The 21,633-nt window shown below is 36.7% G+C and overlaps 2 protein-coding genes across 2 annotated transcripts in view; both read right to left on the bottom strand.

The window, feature by feature from the left end:
- Positions 1 to 4,263: 4,263 nt before the first annotated feature.
- On the bottom strand, positions 4,264 to 7,894 carry ocstamp (osteoclast stimulatory transmembrane protein). The gene is made up of 3 exons (XM_081348627.1): positions 7,669 to 7,894; positions 6,315 to 7,305; positions 4,264 to 5,198 (listed from the first exon to the last, which is right to left on the bottom strand). Exons 1-3 carry the CDS (start codon positions 7,710 to 7,712, stop codon positions 4,818 to 4,820), a joined length of 1,416 nt encoding a protein of 471 aa, XP_081204753.1. The 5' UTR covers positions 7,713 to 7,894; the 3' UTR covers positions 4,264 to 4,817.
- A 353-nt stretch (positions 7,895 to 8,247) lies between these two features.
- slc13a3 (solute carrier family 13 member 3) overlaps positions 8,248 to 21,633 on the bottom strand; it is a 20,879-nt gene continuing 7,493 nt past the window's right edge. The window contains exons 6-13 of the mRNA XM_081349293.1: positions 15,804 to 15,929; positions 15,250 to 15,342; positions 15,046 to 15,150; positions 12,669 to 12,766; positions 11,094 to 11,206; positions 10,714 to 10,875; positions 9,829 to 9,966; positions 8,248 to 9,743 (exon numbers count right to left, since the gene is read on the bottom strand). Of these exons, the coding sequence (XP_081205419.1) occupies positions 9,567 to 9,743; positions 9,829 to 9,966; positions 10,714 to 10,875; positions 11,094 to 11,206; positions 12,669 to 12,766; positions 15,046 to 15,150; positions 15,250 to 15,342; positions 15,804 to 15,929 (1,012 nt within the window). The 3' untranslated portion in view covers positions 8,248 to 9,566. The remainder of the gene's footprint in view (positions 9,744 to 9,828; positions 9,967 to 10,713; positions 10,876 to 11,093; positions 11,207 to 12,668; positions 12,767 to 15,045; positions 15,151 to 15,249; positions 15,343 to 15,803; positions 15,930 to 21,633) is intronic.

Genomic DNA, 21,633 nt, shown 5'->3' with positions numbered 1-21,633 from the left:
CTCAAGTATTACTGATTTTGTTTAAAGGGGACCGATTATGCCCCTTTTTACAAGATGTAATATAAATCTCAGTTGACCCCAGAATGTGTCTGTGAAGTTTCGGCTCAAAATACCCCACAGATCATTTATTCGTGAGATGTTATAAATGCCTATTTATGAGTGTAAGGAAAAACATGCTGTTTTCATGCATCTTTAATTGCAAATAAGCGCTGCTTCCCAGTCGCTTTCCAGAAGAGGGGTAGCCTTTACAGCTCGTGCCCTCTATAGTGAGAAATGTTGTGTAGCTTTTAAGTTGCTGAACAATTTTACTGATAAACTCGTCAGAGCAGCGCTGACAACTGCAAGTGTGTGTCTTTACTATGTGTGTGCCTTTGTAATAATTTGTCGTTTTTATCCTATTGTTTACTATATTTATTGGCTTGGTCTGTGTCGTTGTGGGTTTTTGGTATAAGGACCTTTGAAATAACTGAAATCATTTGACCAAGTGATATGGACATGTAATGCGGTCAAGACTCCTTTGAACGTTCGACTACCAGGCAGAATTAAGCATTCAACAGCCCCTTAGTAGAAAAGTCATTTAATCAGCCAACTGTGAATTATAAAATTAGTGCAAACCCTGATATGTGGTTTAAAGTGCTCGATGGTGTTTTAAGCCCCCAATGGCTCCTTAGAGGCAGCTAACCCTACCCTCAACCTTAACCTACCCATCCCTTTGCTGCCTGGAAGGCGCCGTTGGGGGCTTAAAACACCAAACACCGTTTAAAGTGGTCATATTTAAAATAATTTCCCCTGTTAGATCCGCTTTTAATGTTCATAAAGAATTTATGTGCCAAAAACAATCATAATTTAGCTTATGACCATTTTCACCCTTTGTCTTATTATTTTAACCATGTTTTATAATTTGCACTGCACAAACTGCTAAAATCAGACTGAAATAATCAGCGATCTTATTAAAAATTTACCTCATTGTGAGATCACATTCAGATCTGTTTGACATCAGTGAAATGTGAGAGGAAAATGTATTCCCTCTGATAGCCTAACCCTTTATACATAGGCTGCAGGCAGTCATAAGATAAACCACTGATACTGATGCACACACTGCAGCCCCCTAAACATTTTTATTCTGTGCTGTAAGACCTTTTGATTTCCTGTCCATTTTCATGTTTCCATCATCCAGTCCCTCCAGACCGAGCTCTGTGCTGCACTAACATGGTGCCTTAATGGATTGTGAACATTTAGGTAAAAGCAGAAAGCTGTTGTCACAATTCTTTTTACCTTTTTAAAATGTCATAGGTCAGATTACATGCCACTTACAGCAAGTAAACAAGAATTAAATATCAATTAAAAACATTAAAAGACAAAATAATAATAATTTAAAGTCGGCATAACAGGAGTTGCAATGGTCTTTTTTCCCCTGTTGTATATCCGAGTGAAATGGCTTCTCGAACAAGAAAAATGTAGGGCGGGACTTGATTTTGGGTGCATCTCAATCAGCTCCCTAGTTCAGTATAGAGCTGGTAAGTCCCGCCCATCCGTAAAACCCCAAGTGGACCTCTAGGTTGAAAAATCGTCAATGCAAGTGAATGGGAGAAAATAATTATTTTCTGGTCCCGTTTGAATTGTGCCATGAATTGAACATATGTTGTCTGTGAATTTTTTATATAACTTTTCATGTTACGAGTTTGACAGTATATGGTATGATTCTTCGGCTAGCAGTTTTGGAAAAGACATAACGAGAAAGACTACATGTCGCCTATGTGACGTCACCCCATAAAGTTGACTTACCCGTGGTTTTCGCCAACCTCAACGATTTTGTCCTCTCCCTGAAAGAAGGCGGTGAAGTTCACCAAAGACACAGCCATGTTTAGCGGGATCCGTGAGCTAGTGTCCGTGTGCTAGTGGTGTTGACGTTTCTAACGCGTCGAAAGCAGCGAAGAGTTGTAGTCCACAAAGTGCTCTGACACAAAGTCTAACAGTATCAAACTTCTACCCGCTAAATTCTAGCATTCTTTACACGAAAAGTTATATAAAAAATTCACAGACAACATATGTTCACATTCATGGCAAAATTCAAACGGGACCAGAAAATAATTATTTTCTCCCATTCACTTGCATTGCCGATTTTTCAACCTAGAGGTCCAGGGGGATTAGCGGAAGGGGCGGGACTTACCAGCTCTATTCAGGGCAGGAAGTCGGACATTTTAAGGTCTGTCTCAAGTGCAGAATCCTTCCAGCACTAGAACGTTCACTCCCTAAAAAATCCCACAAAGCAGTGCACCACAAAAACCAGGGAGTGCCGATGCCCTGAAGCACGAAACATAAAACGCACGAGCCAACTCAATAAATATAAAGACGCGTATGGCTATATGTTAGCAAACACATGTTAGCCATTTCACTGGAACAAGATGGATACAGTCCCCTTCCTAATGAATGTCACTAATGAAGTGACAACAGCAGACCTTTTGTATGAGATGTGATGTTAAATCCCTCACGTCGAATGTTGTGTATCCACTTTCTACGTGTTCCTTCATCCACAGGAAAAGTGTGGAAATATAGAGTTGGACTTTGAGAAGGTCTCACATAACGGGACACAACAATGTTTGGCCGAACTACTGTCTTCCCTCCGTTTACTTTCTGGAAGTCAACTATAATGCTTAACTACATAATAAAGGAAGATAACTGGAAGAATGTTACCAAGCAGATCTCAGGCCCCATTGACTACCATAGTATTTTTTTTCCCTACTATATGGTAGTCAATGGGGTCCAATATCTGCTTGGTTAATTTAAACATTCTTCAAAATATATTCCTTTGTGTAGGCTACAGCAGAATGAAGAAATTTAGATATGTTTAGAAGAACTTGAGGGTGAGTAAATGATGACAGAATTTAAATTTTTGGGTGAACTGGCCCTTTAAATAACGAATCATTGTAAATTGAATAGTATAACATTGTTTTCCCATAGTATTTCGCTGACTGCGGCCGACAGGCAGAAGCTGGCAGTGACCAAACGCGCCCTCGAGCGGCGGATGATCTGCGTCAAGAGGACCGACCACATCAGCAATGAGCTACTGAGGAAGACGAGCAAGGTCAAGGATGCCGTCAACCAGGCCGAACAGGCCAAGAAGCGCTGGGCCAGACACGTGGCCAGGAGGTCGGACGGGCGATGGACGTGGGCCGTGACCGAATGGCTGCCTTGACATGAAAAGACCGCTCGGCTGCCCCGCATCCCGATAGCGGGACTCGCTTAGACAAGACGTCTGGCCAGGGACCGAAAAGCCCGGCAAAGTTGTTGTGACCTGCGTCGAAAGACCGAAGTACAGGCCGATTGAAGATTGAGCTGGTAAGTCCCGCCCCTTCCGCTAATCCCCCTGGACCTCTAGGTTGAAAAATCGTCAATGCAAGTGAATGGGAGAAAATAATTATTTTCTGGTCCCGTTTGAATTTTGCCATGAATGTGAACATATGTTGTCTGTGAATTTTTTATATAACTTTTCGTGTAAAGAATGCTAGAATTTAGCGGGTAGAAGTTTGATACGGTTAGACTTTGTGTCAGAGCACTTTGTGGACTACAACTCTTCGCTGCTTTCGACGCGTTTGAAACGTCAACACCACTAGCACACGGACACTAGCTCACGGATCCCGCTAAACATGGCTGTGTCTTTGGTGCACTTCACCGCCTTCTTTCAGGGAGAGGAAAAAATCGTTGAGGTTGGCAAAAACCACGGGTAAGTCAACTTTATGGGGTGACGTCACATAGGCGACATGTAGTCTTTCTCGTTATGTCTTTTCCACAACTGCTAGCCGAAGAATCATACCATATACTGTCAAACTCGTAACATGAAAAGTTATATAAAAAATTCACAGACAACATATTTTCACATTCATGGCAAAATTCAAACGGGACCAGAAAATAATTATTTTCTCCCATTCACTTGCATTGACGATTTTTCAACCTAGAGGTCCACTTGGGGTTTTACGGATGGGCGGGACTTACCAGCTCTATAGAACAAGCTATGCAGAAGTAAAGTCGCTGGCTGAGATTCACTGGAAATATGGAAATAACTGCATAGTATGACGTCACTTTTTAGGCCAGCCGGCAGTTCAACTTCACACATCTAAATTTTTTTTTTAGTTAAAAATAGTTTTTAAGACCACGATTCTAAGCATAACGAGGCTGTAAAAGCAGACTGAGCTAACATACCAACAGTCTTATTTAGCAACCACCTTTTTCAAGACATGTAGCAGCTAAAAAAAAATCATGAATGGGGTAATACTGATTTATTTTATGTTGTAGAATAAAACGTGAAAGTATCTTGAGCTTGTGTTAACCACACACCTTATTTCAACCACATTTAAAAAACAATTGACTTCGGGATGATGGAACCGGAAGTGCTACAATGCTAACTTATTTCCGTGTTTTGGCCTTTTTTACAGTCTATGGTTTTGGCCTACAAATTAACGCTGCTGTGGTGCTGTGTTCTGATGTGAGTGACAGGTTATCCCACCCTCATGCCAGAAGAGAAGATATGTTGTTGCAAGAGGAAGGGAAATTAGTTTGATTAAAGATTATGAGCACACATAGCCTATATTTAAAAAAAAAAAATGATGTGGACTGATAAATAATTTATAATGAATACTACAGTTTTCCATAAAATATAAAAATGCAACTTTAATAGCCTATTTTGTACATGAGATCTGCGAAGTCTAGGAAAAATATTTCAACAAAATATTTGATTCACAAATTTGAATATGTACATTTATTAATATGATAATATACAGTATGTACTAGTCAGTAAAAATGTAGGCTAGACCTATTATTTATGTAAACTGATCTGTCATCCCAGAGACATATTCATCTTGATGTTTGGTTTCTATAAAGAAAACATTTTGTCTTTCTTTTTGTTTACTTAGAATTTTCTTCATAAGGAATTCAACCCTTCTCTCCTCCTGCTGCTGGAAAAAAGAAGCTGCTACTTTCCTCCGAAGGCGTCGAACGTAAACCTCCAGCGGCAGCAGGGTGTAGCTGAACAGATAGAGGAAAACCAGCGCCATCACTACACTTGGGTTCAGCTTACTGGATTGGGCCTCACACATGTTTGGATCAGAGTGAATGAGGGCTGTGTAAGGTCTGTTGAAGTTGACGTATTCTACCATACATTTTGAGTTAAAGAGCTGACAAAGGTCCACATTTGTTTCAACCTGAGATGATTAGAAATAAAGGGGAAGAGAAGAGAGAAGGGTTATTGTTTTTCCACAAAAGTGAACAGTAACTATTTACTTTCTTTATTGGAGAATTTTCATTTTGGGAAACGTGTAGGCCTACTTCACTTAAAGGAACACTCCGACTTTTTGAGACTTTAGCTTATTCACAGTATCCCCCAGAGTTAGATAAGTCCATAACAAAGTAGCCACTCCGCCCAAGTAGGTGTGCTCCTACGCCTAGTGAGAATATAGTTCCCAGTATTTATACGATTAAAAATGGCCTCTGTCTCATATAGCCTTGTTATTTGTACACACTGTGACTATACAGATCACAACATGTAAATAGGAAAATGTTTGCATTATTTTGTCACTTATTGGAATTAGTATGCTACCTTATCCATTTACATCCAGTCTTTGTGCTAAGCTAGGCTAACGGTGGGTGCGTCAAATAACACTTACAGAACGCACAGAAATGAAAAAGGTATGTATGGACTTATCTAACTCTGGGGGATACTATGAATAAGCTAAAGTGTTCCTTTAACTACATTAAATGAATTTTGTGGGAATTCATACAATGTGATTCTTACTGAAAAAAAAAAAGATTCTTTCTATGAAAAATATGAAGGTCTTAAACTTAAACTAACCATCAGTGAGGCATAAGTATCATACAATGGCGTAGCCAGTGAATGAGGTTTTTCATTAGCCATACATTCGACAAAACGTAAAATAGCTAGGCTTGTGTTGGGCCTATAACGAATTTTGAGATGGTTTATTGTAAATGGAATTCGTATTAAGCTTATAAATTACATGCAAGATGTTTATGCGCAAAAGTAGTTAATGACTCATAATAATTAATAAACATGACTGACTAAGCTCAAATCTTCTAAAGCTCTATACAGTATATGTGAGAGATCTTAAAATATGTATTTTGAGCAGGAGCCTGGATATCAAAATGCAATAAGTTAAGTAATGATGTACAAAATTGTCATTATACACCAGTACTTAATTACTTTTTGTACATTTACATTGGTAGAAATTAAAAAGAGGTTTTTTTTTTAGTTATATTTCATCAGTATATCTGTATTTTAAGGAGAAACTGGTGGAGTGGATTACCTTGAAGTTGACGATGATGCTGATGTTGGTGGATGGCATGTTTGAAATCCAAGGGCCTCCTGATTTCACCAAGTAAAACAAGAAATGGTCCAGCACTATCAAAAAGATTGTCATTAACAGATACAGAGTGATCCCCAGGGCAGGAACCAGACATTTGAAAAGTTCCCTTTTAGTTATTCTGAAACTGGTGGAGTTTACTCCATTTTTCACATCCTTTGCTTCAACTGCGATCCCTTTTTCGACTGCTTTCCTCCTGAGCCCACCTGTGATATACGTGTTGTCAAATCTTACAGACGTCAAATAAGAGCGAAGGTACATGACAGACTCTGTCAACAAACACAGAACAAAAACAGCTGCAAAGATTCTGCTGAATAGCAGCTTCAGATCCTGTACTTGACTTTTAACTTCAGAAAAATCCTCCTGCACTCGCTGACTCAAGAAATGCAACCGTCCCTTCACTTCTGAGACATTAATGTTTGTGGTGTGATCAAAATTACGTAGTGTTAAACTGCTTTTCTCTTCCTCTGCGCTTCTGACTAAATCGCCCTTGATGGTGTTGATGAGCTCTGAGCTGCTTAAAATACTTTGAGAGAGTTTTTCTGATGCACATTTCACAACATGTGTTAGAGTTGCAATGTTGGCAGCCATGTTGGGTAGAACGTAGAGCACTACAATCATCACAGATGCGGACAAGAGCAGTTTACGACCCTGTCGGGTAAACAGTGTCGGGAAGATTAGTGTGAAGGCACATCGGAACGGATGGATGAGAGATGACAGGATAAACACAGCTGTGGCATAGATACCAACTGCAACAAATGCCGTCTGGATGTCGTATTTCAAAAGGTCTGTGAGCCAGTGGAAAAGTAGTGAGGCAGTCACGGCAGCCATTAAGAGACAGAGAACCAGTAGAGCGAGCAGATGACCTGAACTCTGAGGAGTTGGAGAAGAGTAGCACAACCAGAGCATCTCCATAATGCTCCTCACTGAGGCTCTAACACACACAAACACATAAATAGGAAAAGAGTTGAGAAATTAGACGAAGGGAAAATATTTGTCTCTCGATGAGAAAGAGTCAGTATAGCCTGAAGGTGCTGTAAACGATTTTTATGGAATGGTATGCAGAAATAATACTCATTTTGTGGGGAAATGTCTGATTAAAGCTGTACATCTAAATAATAATTCAAAAATAAAGACAAACAAGTATAGCAACTTTGATAACTCATTTCACAGCGTTACACGGTATTGTAATGAATTGCTATAGCAAAATCAAAACCTACATGTATGTAACTAAATGTAGTGCAATAATACTATATACACACTGTAATATAAAGTGTGACAGAACATATTGACATACCTGAGGGAAAACAACGAGAGACGGTAGTTTCTTAAGGGCATCATTATTGTCGATTAAAAGGAGGCTTGAAGAAGATCATGGATTTATCTCAACATTAAAAGGTTGGTCATCATCAAAGCAAAACTTGTCAGCTCTTACTGAGCTTGGCACCAAATACACCCATATATACTGTACGCCCAATCCTATGACTCTGAGCTGGATGCTGAACACACATGTACACTGACTCATACAGTTGCTCAGATTCACATGAGACCCAACACAGATTACACCGCTAAGTCGCTATCATCACATGACATGAAGAAAAAACGAAACTGCTCTTTTAATGAACCTTAAAAGGAAGAAGTACAAAAACAACATTTTAAAAGGGAAGTCTGTAAGTGCTGTGCTTGTTGGTTTCAAATGGTTTTCATGTAACGTGTATTAAAACTGTTCTCATACAGATTTCTAAAAAAGGCTTTGTGGTTGGTCCCACTATCCCACTATATTTTCTTATGTACTGGCAATTGTCATATTTTCTTTCTATGGATTTGAGTTTTAAGTCGGTAAAAATTGTTGTGTTTGTCAACAACTACATCATTTTGTTGGATCCAAGCTTTAATTAGGATTTATGAATGATGAACACAAGATTATAAACATTTAACATAGAAATGATACATAATTATTAATTACTTGCATACTTTACATAAATACAAAAAAATGACATACATTTGACATTAATACAACAAACTTACAATCTACATATACAGAAGATTATTTATTAAAATGTTTGAGATTTTCATTGAGAACATGTTAAATTTCAAACATGCTTCCTATCAGTTTAAAACTACATAAATAAAACATATTTAAATGTCATGCCCCTAATTGGTGAAGTGGCATCAAAGCACAAGAGAGCAGTGTTGAACAGGAAGTGAGGTTGTGATAGTGTTGATCCATCCACTGTGGGAATCCCTCAGTTAAGCAATTTTTCCACTTCTTTTTAGTCTTATATCTATACACAGAATCTGGACTGAATGTGTATGTATGCATGGATGCCCTTACAAAAAATGTTTCAAGTGTACTATTGGTATACTTCTTTTAAACTAAAAATAAGATTTATGTGCTTTATGTTAAGCCTTTTTATGTACTTCTCAGAACTTAAAACTCCACTTAAGTATACTTGACTTATACTCACAGAAATGTCTAAGTATATTTGGCCTATACTCAATCTTTTGATCGAGATATACTTAAAATTTGAATTAAGTATTCTAAGTATACCTTGTAGTTGTTTACTCTTTTGATTGAGGAGTAAATACTATTTTTCACAGTTTTACATACTGTCTTATAAACTTACATTGTTTGAAAATATTGATTTATAAAGAAAACAGATGTGTTCCTAATTCTGAGTATATGTGAATCTTTGTGCAGTCCACTGGTAGTGTACGTACGTTCCTGTTTAGGTTAAAATTACCTAAAGAGGAACATAGTACTATATTTAAAGTGCAAAAATAATATATAAATAGTAAACTATAAGTTTGATGTTAAGTTCACTTAACGAAAACTTACAGGAATACTTGCAGTGTAAAACTACTGAACTAGTTGTTTACTGAGAGTATACTTCAAAGTGTACTTTAATAAACTAAAAAATGTGCAACAAGTATTATCAGCATACCTATAGTTGCAGACAGTACAAACAAAAAACGTTGTGAACTAGTTGTGTACTCAAAGTGTACTACTGATACAAATCAAAGTGTACTTTTATATACTAAAAAAGGGGCCAATTTAGTCCCAAGTAGTATTGAAATAGTACACAAGTATACTACTAGTACATGGATATTACTTACTACATAAAGTAAAGTATACCTAAAATTAACTTGAAGTATAATTATTTTTGTAAGGGTGTCCATCTCTGTAGTTGTTCTCTAGCCCGTCATATTCATTGCTGATACAGTATGTGTAGCCACAGTTGCTAAGGAAGCATTCAAAGGTCTTGCCCAATCAGGGTACACATGTAGATTGAACATTTTAAGACCCCATGTGTTCATGGCAAGAGACACGCACAGAATTCCTAGGATGTTCATCACAAACCCTGTCTTCACCTGCAAATATCACACATCTTATTTTGCAACTGAAAACAAAATCGGTGATCAATGTGATATAATGATTTTGTAGTTGTCTTCTTACCATATCCTTGACCATAAGATGTCCGGAGGCAAATGCAATTGAGTTAGGAGGTGTGGACACCGGAAGCATGAAAGCGTAAGAGCAACCAGTCGTTGCTGGAATCATGAAGTACAGTGGGTTGACTTTCACACGGATGGCCTGAAAATAAAGTATTTGGTTGATGTAATGTCACAATGTAATACTACAGTATCTACAATACTACAGTGCAGTATCAAATTTATCACAATTGGGCAGCATATATGCTTGGGTCAGTGAGATCCATTTTTTTAATTACATTTATTAATTATTATATTTAACAAGGATGCATTAAATTGACCAAAAGTGAAAGTAAAGACATTTAGAAACTCTGTTCACTAAAAAAAAAAAACAGTTTTGAACTGAAATCAGTATATTATAATGAATTTGAAGGATCATGTCACACTGAAGACTGAAATAATGATGCTGAAAATTTACCATCACATGAATAATTCACATTGTAAAATGTATTAAAATAGAAAATACATTTAATAATGTATGACAATATTTCTATTTTTACTGTTTTTTTAATCATATATATATATATATATATATATATATATATATATATATATATACATACTTAATGTTTATGTAAGTCACATAGCAAGCTGAACTAGTTGTTTACACACATAGTAAACAACTAGTTCAGTATACTGCAGTACTTGTAAGTTTTCTTTACGTGAACTTAACTATTGGTATTTATATATTATTTTTGCACTTTAAGTACAGTACTCTGTTCCCATTTTGGTATTAATTTTTATACTTGAAGTAAATTCTTGTAATCAAATATTATATATACATACACAGTGTAAATCACACATAGCAACAAACTGGTAACACAAAGTTGTGCTTTAAGTTTGTCTGTACCAGTTCAGCGATGACAGGGAGAAAGATGATGATGGTGGCCGTGTTACTGGCAAATTCAGTGAAGCAGGCGATGAAGGCTGTTATGAGCATGACTGCGACTGCGGGAGGGACCTGGGCGAGAGGCTGCAAGTGGTTTCCTATCCAAACTGCTAACCCTGACTCCTATTGGCAAAAAAAAAGTCTTCATGGTTTAGGTCAAGGTAAGGTTGTTTTGTTCAGATATTTACATTTGTTCTAATTTTAACATTGCCTTCCAGTGAATTGTCAACAATACAACTGCATTAGAAGAACCTTTTTATGCGTTAATTACAATTTGAACTTTTAGCCATGTAATGTCAAGTTCCAGCTTGTAATTCAGCAAAAAGCAGATAATGAGGTACCTCACAGCCTTTGGCCATTGCAAATCCACCACCCAACAGCAAAATAATATTCCATGGCACACACTCTTGAGCTCTTCTCCATGACAACAGGGGCACATATGGAGTATTTGAGGCTGGAGACAGAGATAGAAATTATAATGACCTCAAGCCAACTGACGATCTCTGCCACTGATCAAATTAAATGTTTACTGTATATATATGTTTAAAACTACATTGATTTTAAGATGGTTAATTCTACAACTTGCTCAACGTTCAAAACCTCTGAGTTTGATTTCTGAATTTGATTACATCTTTTGAACTGCACAAGGAAAGAAAATGTATTGCATAAATGTATTTAAAGACATTATCCTCATCCTCAACATGGTAATGTGGACTCCAGAATGTCTGATGGTGGCCACTTTTCACAGCCTTTAATATAAAATGCAGCCTATGACCAACAGAGGGATTTATACAAGTATGTTTTAAACAGCATATATACTTCTTACTATACAGAGAATAATACTACCACAATATTCATGTTTTACATGTGGTGTAAACTTAACTTGAAGTACAAAGTAGTACTATGCTGAATCAATCTCTAAAGTTCAGCACAAAAAACTATTATAGGTAAACAACAGGGAACATGTTGAATGTGCTCAGCCAAAAAATATGACGTTACAAAACACTTTACAAATTCACACTTCAGACAGAAAGCCATTGAAGACATCTCAGCAAAGCTGGTGACGATAATAATGCTACAGGTTTTTTATCTGTTGCTCAACTGGCCAAGCAATAACAAGGTCATGGGTTCAGTTCAGTTTGCAAGAAAACTAGCACAAAGATAAAATGTAAACAGTGAATGTAACTTGCTCTGGATAACAGCCTCTGGCAAATGTATAAATGTACAATTTACAATGCTGTTCCACCTCCAGAAACAGTTTAAAGTGGCAGAAATATATGTATTTTCATTTGAGCACACACAATTTATCACTAATACTCAAATGTATTATTTTACAGAACTTTAAATAAGCCAACTAGATTTTAGAAGCAACCAGCCACTAAAAATATGCAACTAGAAAGGGATTTGTTTTGCAAAGTGGATTATTAAAAACGAGGAAACTGATTTTCCAAATATAGACTATAGAAATGTACACAGTGTAAAAGAAAGGTAATAACTTGGGAGATTTGTGTGAGATTAATATAATCTCTCTGCACACAGTTCTCTGCTGGATCTCTCTAGACGCACTAATCTAAATCATTAACATTCCTCGTCTTATTCAACATTAACCACACTCACACGTTTTCTAGAAACCTTTTTGACTGGCAGAATAAACTGTGCAACTGGAAAGTTACTGAGTTAACTGAATGTAGCGACGATGTTTGTGCCTGCTAAAAATTCACAACAGAAAACAGTGTCTCAATTTATGAGATTCAAGCCTAATATAAGCCTATTATGTCTTAGGGGCATGACTTATTATATAAATATTAATAATATTGATTGATTGCTGAGTTTTCTCAATTTAAAGTTTATAATTTCATAGTCCAAACTCAATCTCTCAGCTGACAAAACAGAAAATCAATAAACTACCCACTGACCTCTTGAATCAAACCACCAGCGAAGAGATGGACGCTGGGATGGAAAGAAAAAGAGGATGGAGATAATGATGACTCCAGTAACAGCGTCAGATACATAGCTGAAGGGAAATAAACACAGAGACATTCAGGGAGAAGCAGTTATCATTTAGTGTTGCGTATTTCAAGCTCCAATTAGCAACACTGGGGTGAAGTGAAATTATTCAGTGTGACCTTCTGATAAAAAAGCTTTCCTGTTTTGAAATGTTCTACCGAGAAGTCATGGACTACTAATGCTTTTAGGGTGAATACTTACTGACTGCACCTTTAAGCTTCATATGCATCCAACTGGGATGAACATCAAATGTTCATTGTGGATTATAAAAAGACATTATTATAAGAATTATTCCTTTAACAAATGTATAATCAACCTCCAAATGTCTTACTTATAGTTGTAAGTATTTTAAAATAGAAAAAAAACCTCACTTCCCCTTTAAATAATTTACAGCTGGAAATATGATATGCTGTCAAATGTCAAAACAATTTTACAGACAAGACATTAATGCCAGCAGCAATCCTGATTTCACATCTCAGCACATTAATATGAATCACTGAATTAATGTAATTGCCATAACCCAGCTAACCAATTCATCATCTCATGTTTAGAAACAGCGTGCTTTCAGTCATGTTCCTCTCATATAGGTGTTGAATAACGCATGCACACATTATAATGTTCTCTCTGTTTCTATTTCTCCTTAAGTTGTGGGTTTATCTTGGGTCTTAACTGTAGGGATGACTCAAGATGAACTGACATCATGCAGATAGAGAAAGGTTAGCTCAGTGGGAGCGAGCAGATCAACTGGTCCATATTTTTGAACCTCTCTGTCAAAGTGCATTAGTGTGATGGACCACGCAAGAAAACAAAACAACAGTGTCTATAAACAAATGTAAACCTGCTTAAACAGTACAGAAAATGTATGTGTGTGTATATATTATATATTATATGCAATTAGGAGTTACTGCTTTAATTTATCTTTTTATTTAAAAAAAAATACAAATCCTAAAATATATATAACAATTGACTAATTGACTAATTTCAATGATTGACTATCATTGAAACATAAAATGATACCCCCCCCCCCCCCCCCCAAAAAAAAAAACCCCATAAAAACAATTAAAGCAGTAACTCCTAATTGCGTTCCTTTTTCATCATGAACAATAGACCAAATCTTAAAGGAGAACTCCGGTCAATTTTAACATTGAGCTAATTTTTTTGTACATTTGGAGTGCTGTCAATACAGAGAACAACGACAAAAATCGGTGCTGCCTACACCGAGTTATTCTATTTTTAAAATTTGCAACCTGTTGACTTCAATGGGGCAAGTATTAAACCTGCTTTTAGCCTCTTAACATCCTTGATGTGTCATTACAAGTGCACAGAAAATGTGAGTGACTTCACTTCTGAGTGAACACGAGTGAATCTGACTGCAGTAGATGTGAAAGATATGTATAAAAATGATGTTATTTAAGCCAGCGCAAATACCTGTGTTTACATCCTGTTTTCGGTTGAAGTCCAAAGTAATCGATTGCCGAGTTCACGCGCGTGATCATAGGTAACTAAACCTATGCGCGTGAACTCGGCAATCGACTACTGTGGACTTCAACCCGAAAACAGGATGTAAACACAGGTATTTGCGCTGGCTTAAATAACATCATTGTCCATCATGGCCTCCTAATCATCCGCATATACTGATTGGCTTCATCACTGTCTCCTCTCCACCAGTAAGCTGGTGTGTGGTGGGCGTTCTGGCGCAATATGGCTGCCGTCGCATCATCCAGATGGATGCTGCACATTGGTGGTGGTTGAGGAGATTCCCCCCTTCCATACAGTATGTGAAGCGCTTTGAGGACCCTGAAAAGCGCTATATAAATGTAACAAATTATTTATTATTATTATTATTATTATTAAACTCCTGATGTACTTACAAACTTTCCAATGCCTCGTTTTATGAGGACAGAACCTATTTGTACTACTGTAGAAGTTTGGTACCATTCCGGGCATTATTAGTGGGGTAATTTACGAGATAAAACCTTGGATCCATTAGCGCCTGCACTAAGGCATTCGGCTGATATCTCAAAATAAGCTCTAACTTTAATAATGTTTGACCAAGGGAAAAAAGCTTCTGGGAGGGTTTTTGGCTCAAGGTCATGATGCAAAGGACCCTAGATTTATTTTACTCCGAACTATCCCTTTAAGAGAGTGTGCAGTTATTTATTTTTTTGCATTAAGGTTTCCCTTTTAATTTGCACTTCTTAAGGTGTGCGTTTGCTTTGCTTTTCTTTTGACTCATAAGAAGTCCATCATTTTTCAGTATCTGCCTGTCACTGAGATGGGTCTTACCCTTTGGTGAAGAAAACCGACCATCCTGTTACAAACTTCGGATCTCGCGTGAACAGAAGGATGGCAAAAATGACGAAGAAGAAAGCAATAGATCCTTCTGCAAAGCTAGGAGAGGGGAAGAATATATTTTAATTTAATTAACGTCAGAAAGCACAACAGAGAAAAGTACAAGTGTTTAGGATGTTAAAATGCTCCACAACCTACTTTATTGGGCCCAGTTTCTTATAGTCCTCATCAATAACAGCTTGTGCTTTTGCTTCTGCGGCTGCCCGTTCATCATGTTTGCTAATACAAAGTCTGTGTAGAAAAAAACAGGCAGTAGTACATGTACATTGGCATGGCATGTGGGTTTTCAAACTGGGGACCCAAGAGAGTACTACAGGGTCTGTAACAAGTTCAGACAAAAACATGTTAAAATATATATTAAACTGAGTAATTTAACCAAAATAAAATAAATAAATACATCTAACAGTACAGTAATATAATTAATAGCGGAAAAAAACATAATAATGTAATGTAATAGAAATAATAATATAGTATTTTACACAATAATAATATTTTACACATTCATAATATTAATTTTCGTGTATAAATTGGGTCTTTATACATACAAATATATAGCTGCCTTATAATTTTAGGATGGGGTCCCTTGCATGAGGATGATCATATTTTTGGGCATGTGGCTTATGAAAGATTGAAAAGCCCTAATATACAGTAGTATACGTGTGTCATTTTCTACATTTAGACTGCGTATTTACCGTGTGTTGATCCCGCCATAAAGGAAAGCGATCCAGATCCAGCCCAGAAAGAGGAAGAGAAGCATGAGCGGGAAGGCGAAGACAAACCATGAGCCGAAGTTTATGAGGTCACATTCAGGGAAGTAGCTACAGACACAAACATGGCAAGACACTGCAATTAGTTTGACTGTTTTTTGCTCAGCTCATGAAAATAGTTTTAACAATTTTTCACAGACCCCCTAGTACTCCCTTGGGGCCCTCTGGGGGTCCCCGGACGCCACAGCAGAAACTCTAGTACCCGAGAAAAATGCAGGTGTTTCGTTCCTGAAATAATCACTTTTGTTTTCGAATGACTCGTTTAAGTAAACGATTCAATGACTCTCTCATAAAGGTGGTCATGCCACCTACTGGCATTAATCAAAGTAACCTGCAGAAAGAGTCGCTGAAAACTTGCGCTATACGTTTATAAATAGGCCTTTATACACTTTATGTATAAATTATATAAATCTGTTTTGCTCACTTTTTGTCCTTATCACAACTTTAAAGGGGGGGTGAAATGCTATTTCATGCATACTGAGTTTTTTTACTCTGTTAAAGGGTTGGATTCCCATGCTAAACATGGACAAAGTTTCAAAAATTAAATTGTACGTTTGAAGGAGTATTTCTGTTCCAAAAATGCTCCTTCCAGTTTGTCACAAGTTTCGGAAAGTTTTTTTCGAGTATGGGCATGTGTGACGTCAGATGTAGCGGAATTTCCTTATACGGGTCCTAAGGGCACTTCTCCGGAAGGACGCGGGCGCGCGCGCAACCGTAGACCAGAGCAAGAGAGCGAAAGCAGTACGCCAATCAAAGCGCTATGCTCGGCTTTAGGGAAGTCAATGTCACCAAAGAAGTGGGTTTTTGGTTGCCAGGGCAAGACAACCCTGCACAGATTCCCAAAGAACCCGGCGTTAAGGGACCAGTGGATGGAGTTTGTTTTTTCAGAGCATCAACGTAGGTTGTGTAAGACTGTTTGTTCCCTGCATTTCGACGATGATTGTTTTATAAACAAAGCCCAGATCGACGGATTTGCAGATCGTCTAATGCTTAAGGATCGAGCAGTCACAATGATAAAGGTTCGCGGTCGTGCGTTGGAACCGGGCGGTGAGTAAAACTGCTTCAAATGTCTCTGTGTGTTGTTAGCTCGGCGCGTTAGCACAGCAAGTAAACAGTGAACAGCGCTTGTGATTCTTTAGCTCCGCCCACACGGCCCGCCTTCAGCCGCTCGTTTTTTTCCGGAAAGACTCGGTACAGCCTATCTTTCTTTTATAAATATAATAAAACTAAAGACTTTTTGGAGATATGAAGGATGCAATACTACTCTATAGGTACTCAAGATTAACAGGAGATGAAATGAGCATTTCACCCCCCCCCCCCCCCCCCCCCCCTTTAAGATAAGGCTGTCTAGAGCAGCCTTTCTCAAAGTGGGTGCCGCGGCACACTGGGGTGCCTCCTGACTGTGTCAGGGGTGCCGCCAAAAAATTACGTAGGCTAAAAAAAAAAAAATCTGACATTTCATATATAAATATATTTGAATTTACATAAATACATTCTTCTTCTTTTAACCCTTTCGCACGTACGATCAGTCTAGGCTGGTCCCTGGAGCACCGGTGTGATTAGAACGGTCAGTGCATGACGTGATCAACTGCTAAATTCAAATGTGCTTTCGCGCGTTGGCTGGAGCTGAGCCAGAGACAGGCGCGCTCAGCTGTCATATATCACAACTTTTCAGTGTTTTCATCCACACAGGGGCGTAGCAGCCATTATAAAAGTGGGGGGGACAAAAGCTGTATGTGACCATAGGACGTGACCCAAAGGTGATGTTCATTTTCCTGGCTCAAAACGAGGCGGAGGTGGTAAAATCCTAATAATGTTTAATAATAAGATAATTAAATGTGTAATTTTTTTGTAGATCATCATACCCTAATGTGTTTCCCACATTATTTTTGTTGGTGGAGCTTGTAACCTCTAGGGGGGTCCGGGGGGCATGCCCCCCCGGAAGAAAATTTTGTACATTTTAAAGATAAATTCATTAATCTGGTGCACTTTGAGTCACCTGAATCCACTGTTAAAAATAAATAATCCACCCACAAACCGCCCGATGATATTCTCTGATTTAGATATCTGCATCTGATCATCACATTACAATTATTCAAATTCTGGTATCAAATTATTCAAATTATGGTAACATATCACACTGAAGTAGGCTGATTTAAAATGAACATTTATTTAAAATAAAAGTTCTTCTTTTGGCAAAATTATTTCCTTATAGCCTTAACAGAGGCTTTACTCCCTTCAAACTTAAATTGTCAATGTTTCATTACATCACTGTTTGAAAACACAATTTTTTTTGTACCTTTTATAAAGGCATTTCCCCCCTAATTTTATGCTCCATCTTTCATTTTAAATTCTTAAATTTGATCAATATATTCAATTAAAATAATAAGACACTAGGCTGTTACCAATCAAATTAAATAATTTACATTGAAAAATTATAACTGTATTAAATTAGATTATTTTAAATATTTTTGAATATACAAATAAGGAATGTTGAAAAGAATGATACTTTATGAAACTAAACCGCCAGTAGGAGGCGGCAGGCAACCGTCTTAATGAGCGAGTCATTGAGTCATTCATTCAAACGATTCGTTCAAACGGCTGATTTATTCAGAATGAGGCAGTTTATGAATGGGTAATTGAATCTTTGACTCAACCGATTTGTTCAAAACGCTGAATCATTCAGTAATGCAACGAGTGTTGCTGTGAGATGCGCGTTCTGCTGTGATCTTTGTTTGGGACTATTTTCGCTGATGAAACAGAGCAAAAACAGTCATTGCGACTAAAATGTAAGTGAGTACATTTTTGAGTACATCAAGTAAAATTAATGTAAGTTAATTTTAACTGTTTGTTTATTGAACTGTTATGAAACCAGTCACGGTTTCAATCTTGATGGCATTCAGGAAAACAGCTGGTCGTGTGTAGCCTTAGGCTATATATTGTTTCTTAACTAGGCTATATTGTTTCTAAAATGTTATAACTTCACGAGCCTCGACAGCGCACATTAGGCCTATATTATTATCAACTATAGGCTATCAATCGCCACTTACATCAAATGAAATAAAACAGAATCATCCATTCCTCACGTTTTCGGTGATTGCCTGGTTATTTTTTATTTTTATATTAAAAATTGTTTTAATCAGGGCATTTGTCCGAAAAAAAAAAAAAATGCGGGGGACAGAATCACCGGTTTCTAAAAGTGAGGGGGACGTGTCCCCCCGGTTGCTACGCCCCTGCATCCACATAATGTTTGTTTTAGGTTTCAGACATAATTACTAAAAAAAAAACAATACATTTAGAGTTTGTAAAATACACACTGATGTCAAAGGAAGAGGCATTAATAATAATTTATATTATAATTAGTTTTATTCATATCAGATACACATTGTGTAAGTAACTTTAAAATTTACTCTATTCTTCTCCCAGTTCACCTGCCACTTACTTTTATGTATTTCGGGAGAAGTGGATGAATTCACTTGTTGTAAATCCAACAGATCCGATTCTCTGAACTGCGTCTGCGGCACAAACTAACATGGCGGCGCCCATCGCGCATACAGCTCAACTAACGCGATCGTTATAAAGGTGTTTAAACAACAAAACACTTCCACTTGCATATATTTGACAATCGGAATATCAGATATTTCATGCCATATCTAACAAATTTGTGAATATTTTGAATAAAAAATTAAAAATGACATAAAAGCAGATCATAATTCATTCATCTCTGTTGTTGCTGCGGTGTGTCACGTGACAAGCAATGACGCGTCACCATGGAAACCATAAAGTGACACATTCTAAATAACGGTCCCCTTGAAAAACTCACGCTGGGGGGGGGTCAGCCAGAATATATTAAATTTACGTGTGAAAGGGTTAAACATATTATGAACGGATTAATAAAATTGTCAATTCATTTTAGATAAATATATATATATATATATATATATATATATATATATATATATATATATATATAAAATTTGCATTTGCATTTGGGTTATGCAGTGTTTTTAAATTATATTTATATATATATATATATACATATATATATATATATATACACATATATATATATATATATATATACACATATATATATATATATATATATAAAATTTGCATTTGCATTTGGGTTATGCAGTGTTTTTAAATTATATTTTACACTGGGGTGCCTTGAGATTTTATGCACTTTTGAAAGGTGCCCTGACTGAAAAAAGTTTGAGAAAGGCTGGTCTAGAGAACATGACAACAGGAGTTTTAATTAGCTAGATATTCAGTGTCATTTTTAAACTAAGGAGGAATAATTGAGTGTCAGCTGTTTTGTATCTATGTATTAAGTGCTGTCTTGATCAATCTTTTCTTAAAGAGCCAGATTCATTATTATTTTTTAATTCTAATTCATTCTAATACATTTTTCATTTAAAGGGATACTCCACTTTAAAATGGAAATTCTGTCATCATATACTCACCCTCATGTTGTTTCAAACCTGTATGAATTTCTTTCTTCTGCTGAACAGAAAGGAATATATTTAGAAGAATATCAGTAACCAGACAGATTCTGGTCTGATTGACTTCCATAGTATATCTTTTTCCTACTATGGAAGTCAATTAGACCAGAAACTGTAAATATCTTCCTTTCTGTTCAGCAGAAGAAAGAAATTCATACAGGTTTGAAACAACATGACGGTGAGTATACTGTATGATGACAGAATTTTCATTTTAAAGTGGAGTATCCCTTTAAAGGCCGGCCAAAGCAGAAGTAAAAATGGTGATCATATCAGCTGTAAAGCGTCTTCTTTTGTCTCTCCTTTTTGTCTAGTCATTATGAGACATGTTCTTAGCCGATTAAACATCAGTGATGAAATATGGTAAATGATTGGAGGCCGTAGCCAAATTAGTTACTGCATTACATTCACAAAACTTAATCTAATCACATCTGAAGTATGCAAGAAACTAAAACAAATATACACTGCATTAATCTCTCAGTAAGTAAGTTTCCATTTGAGATATACTGTATACAGCTCACCTTAAGGCTTTTTAACAAAGACTCTATCACTTAACATGATAAAGGTTGAACCACAACACTGCATTGGTTTTATTTTAACAAAACAGTACCTTTGATCTCTCACTTCATGACAGAATTATATGTAAGCCAAAGGACAGTTCATTTTGAGGTCTTCATGCTTATCCAGTGCAATAATAAGTTAAAGCAAGAAAAGTTAAATGTCTATTTGGTATAATCTGATTCTAGACTCACAATTTTGGTTTACAATGCATCATTTACATGCAAGTCATGAACAAACTAGCTCAACAGCTGCAATAAACTACATCCACTAAACTATAGCTCTCAGTCTTTCCCCACAGCAGGTGCTACACTTTCAGATCATTATGTCCTGATGGCAGCACATTTAGACTCTTTAGCTACGTTTTATGTACCAAAAAATCTGGATTTTTTTTCCCTTTTAAACCTATTTGAATAAATAGAATGATTTTGAAAAAAAGTTATGACAATGACGAAGAACTTTCTTAGGTTACTTGGGTAAATCTGTGACATTGATCATGTGAATGCCTTTGTAGAAAAGGTCAAACCAAAGCACACAAGATGTTCTTTGACCATTCTCAAATCATGATGACAAATAGTGCTGGCATTTTGCATCAAATTAGAACATTTCTAAATATAAGCACCTTCACTTGTGGTCTCTAAATTCTTGAACCCACTGTACATCTATTTTTAAATGTTCTTTTATGAACATTGCAG

Source organism: Scardinius erythrophthalmus, assembly GCF_964197995.2.
Source record: "Scardinius erythrophthalmus genome assembly, chromosome: 20".
Lineage (NCBI taxonomy): Eukaryota > Metazoa > Chordata > Actinopteri > Cypriniformes > Leuciscidae > Scardinius > Scardinius erythrophthalmus.
Note: the sequence above shows the minus strand (reverse complement) of the source record. Positions and strands in the feature narration are given on the sequence as shown.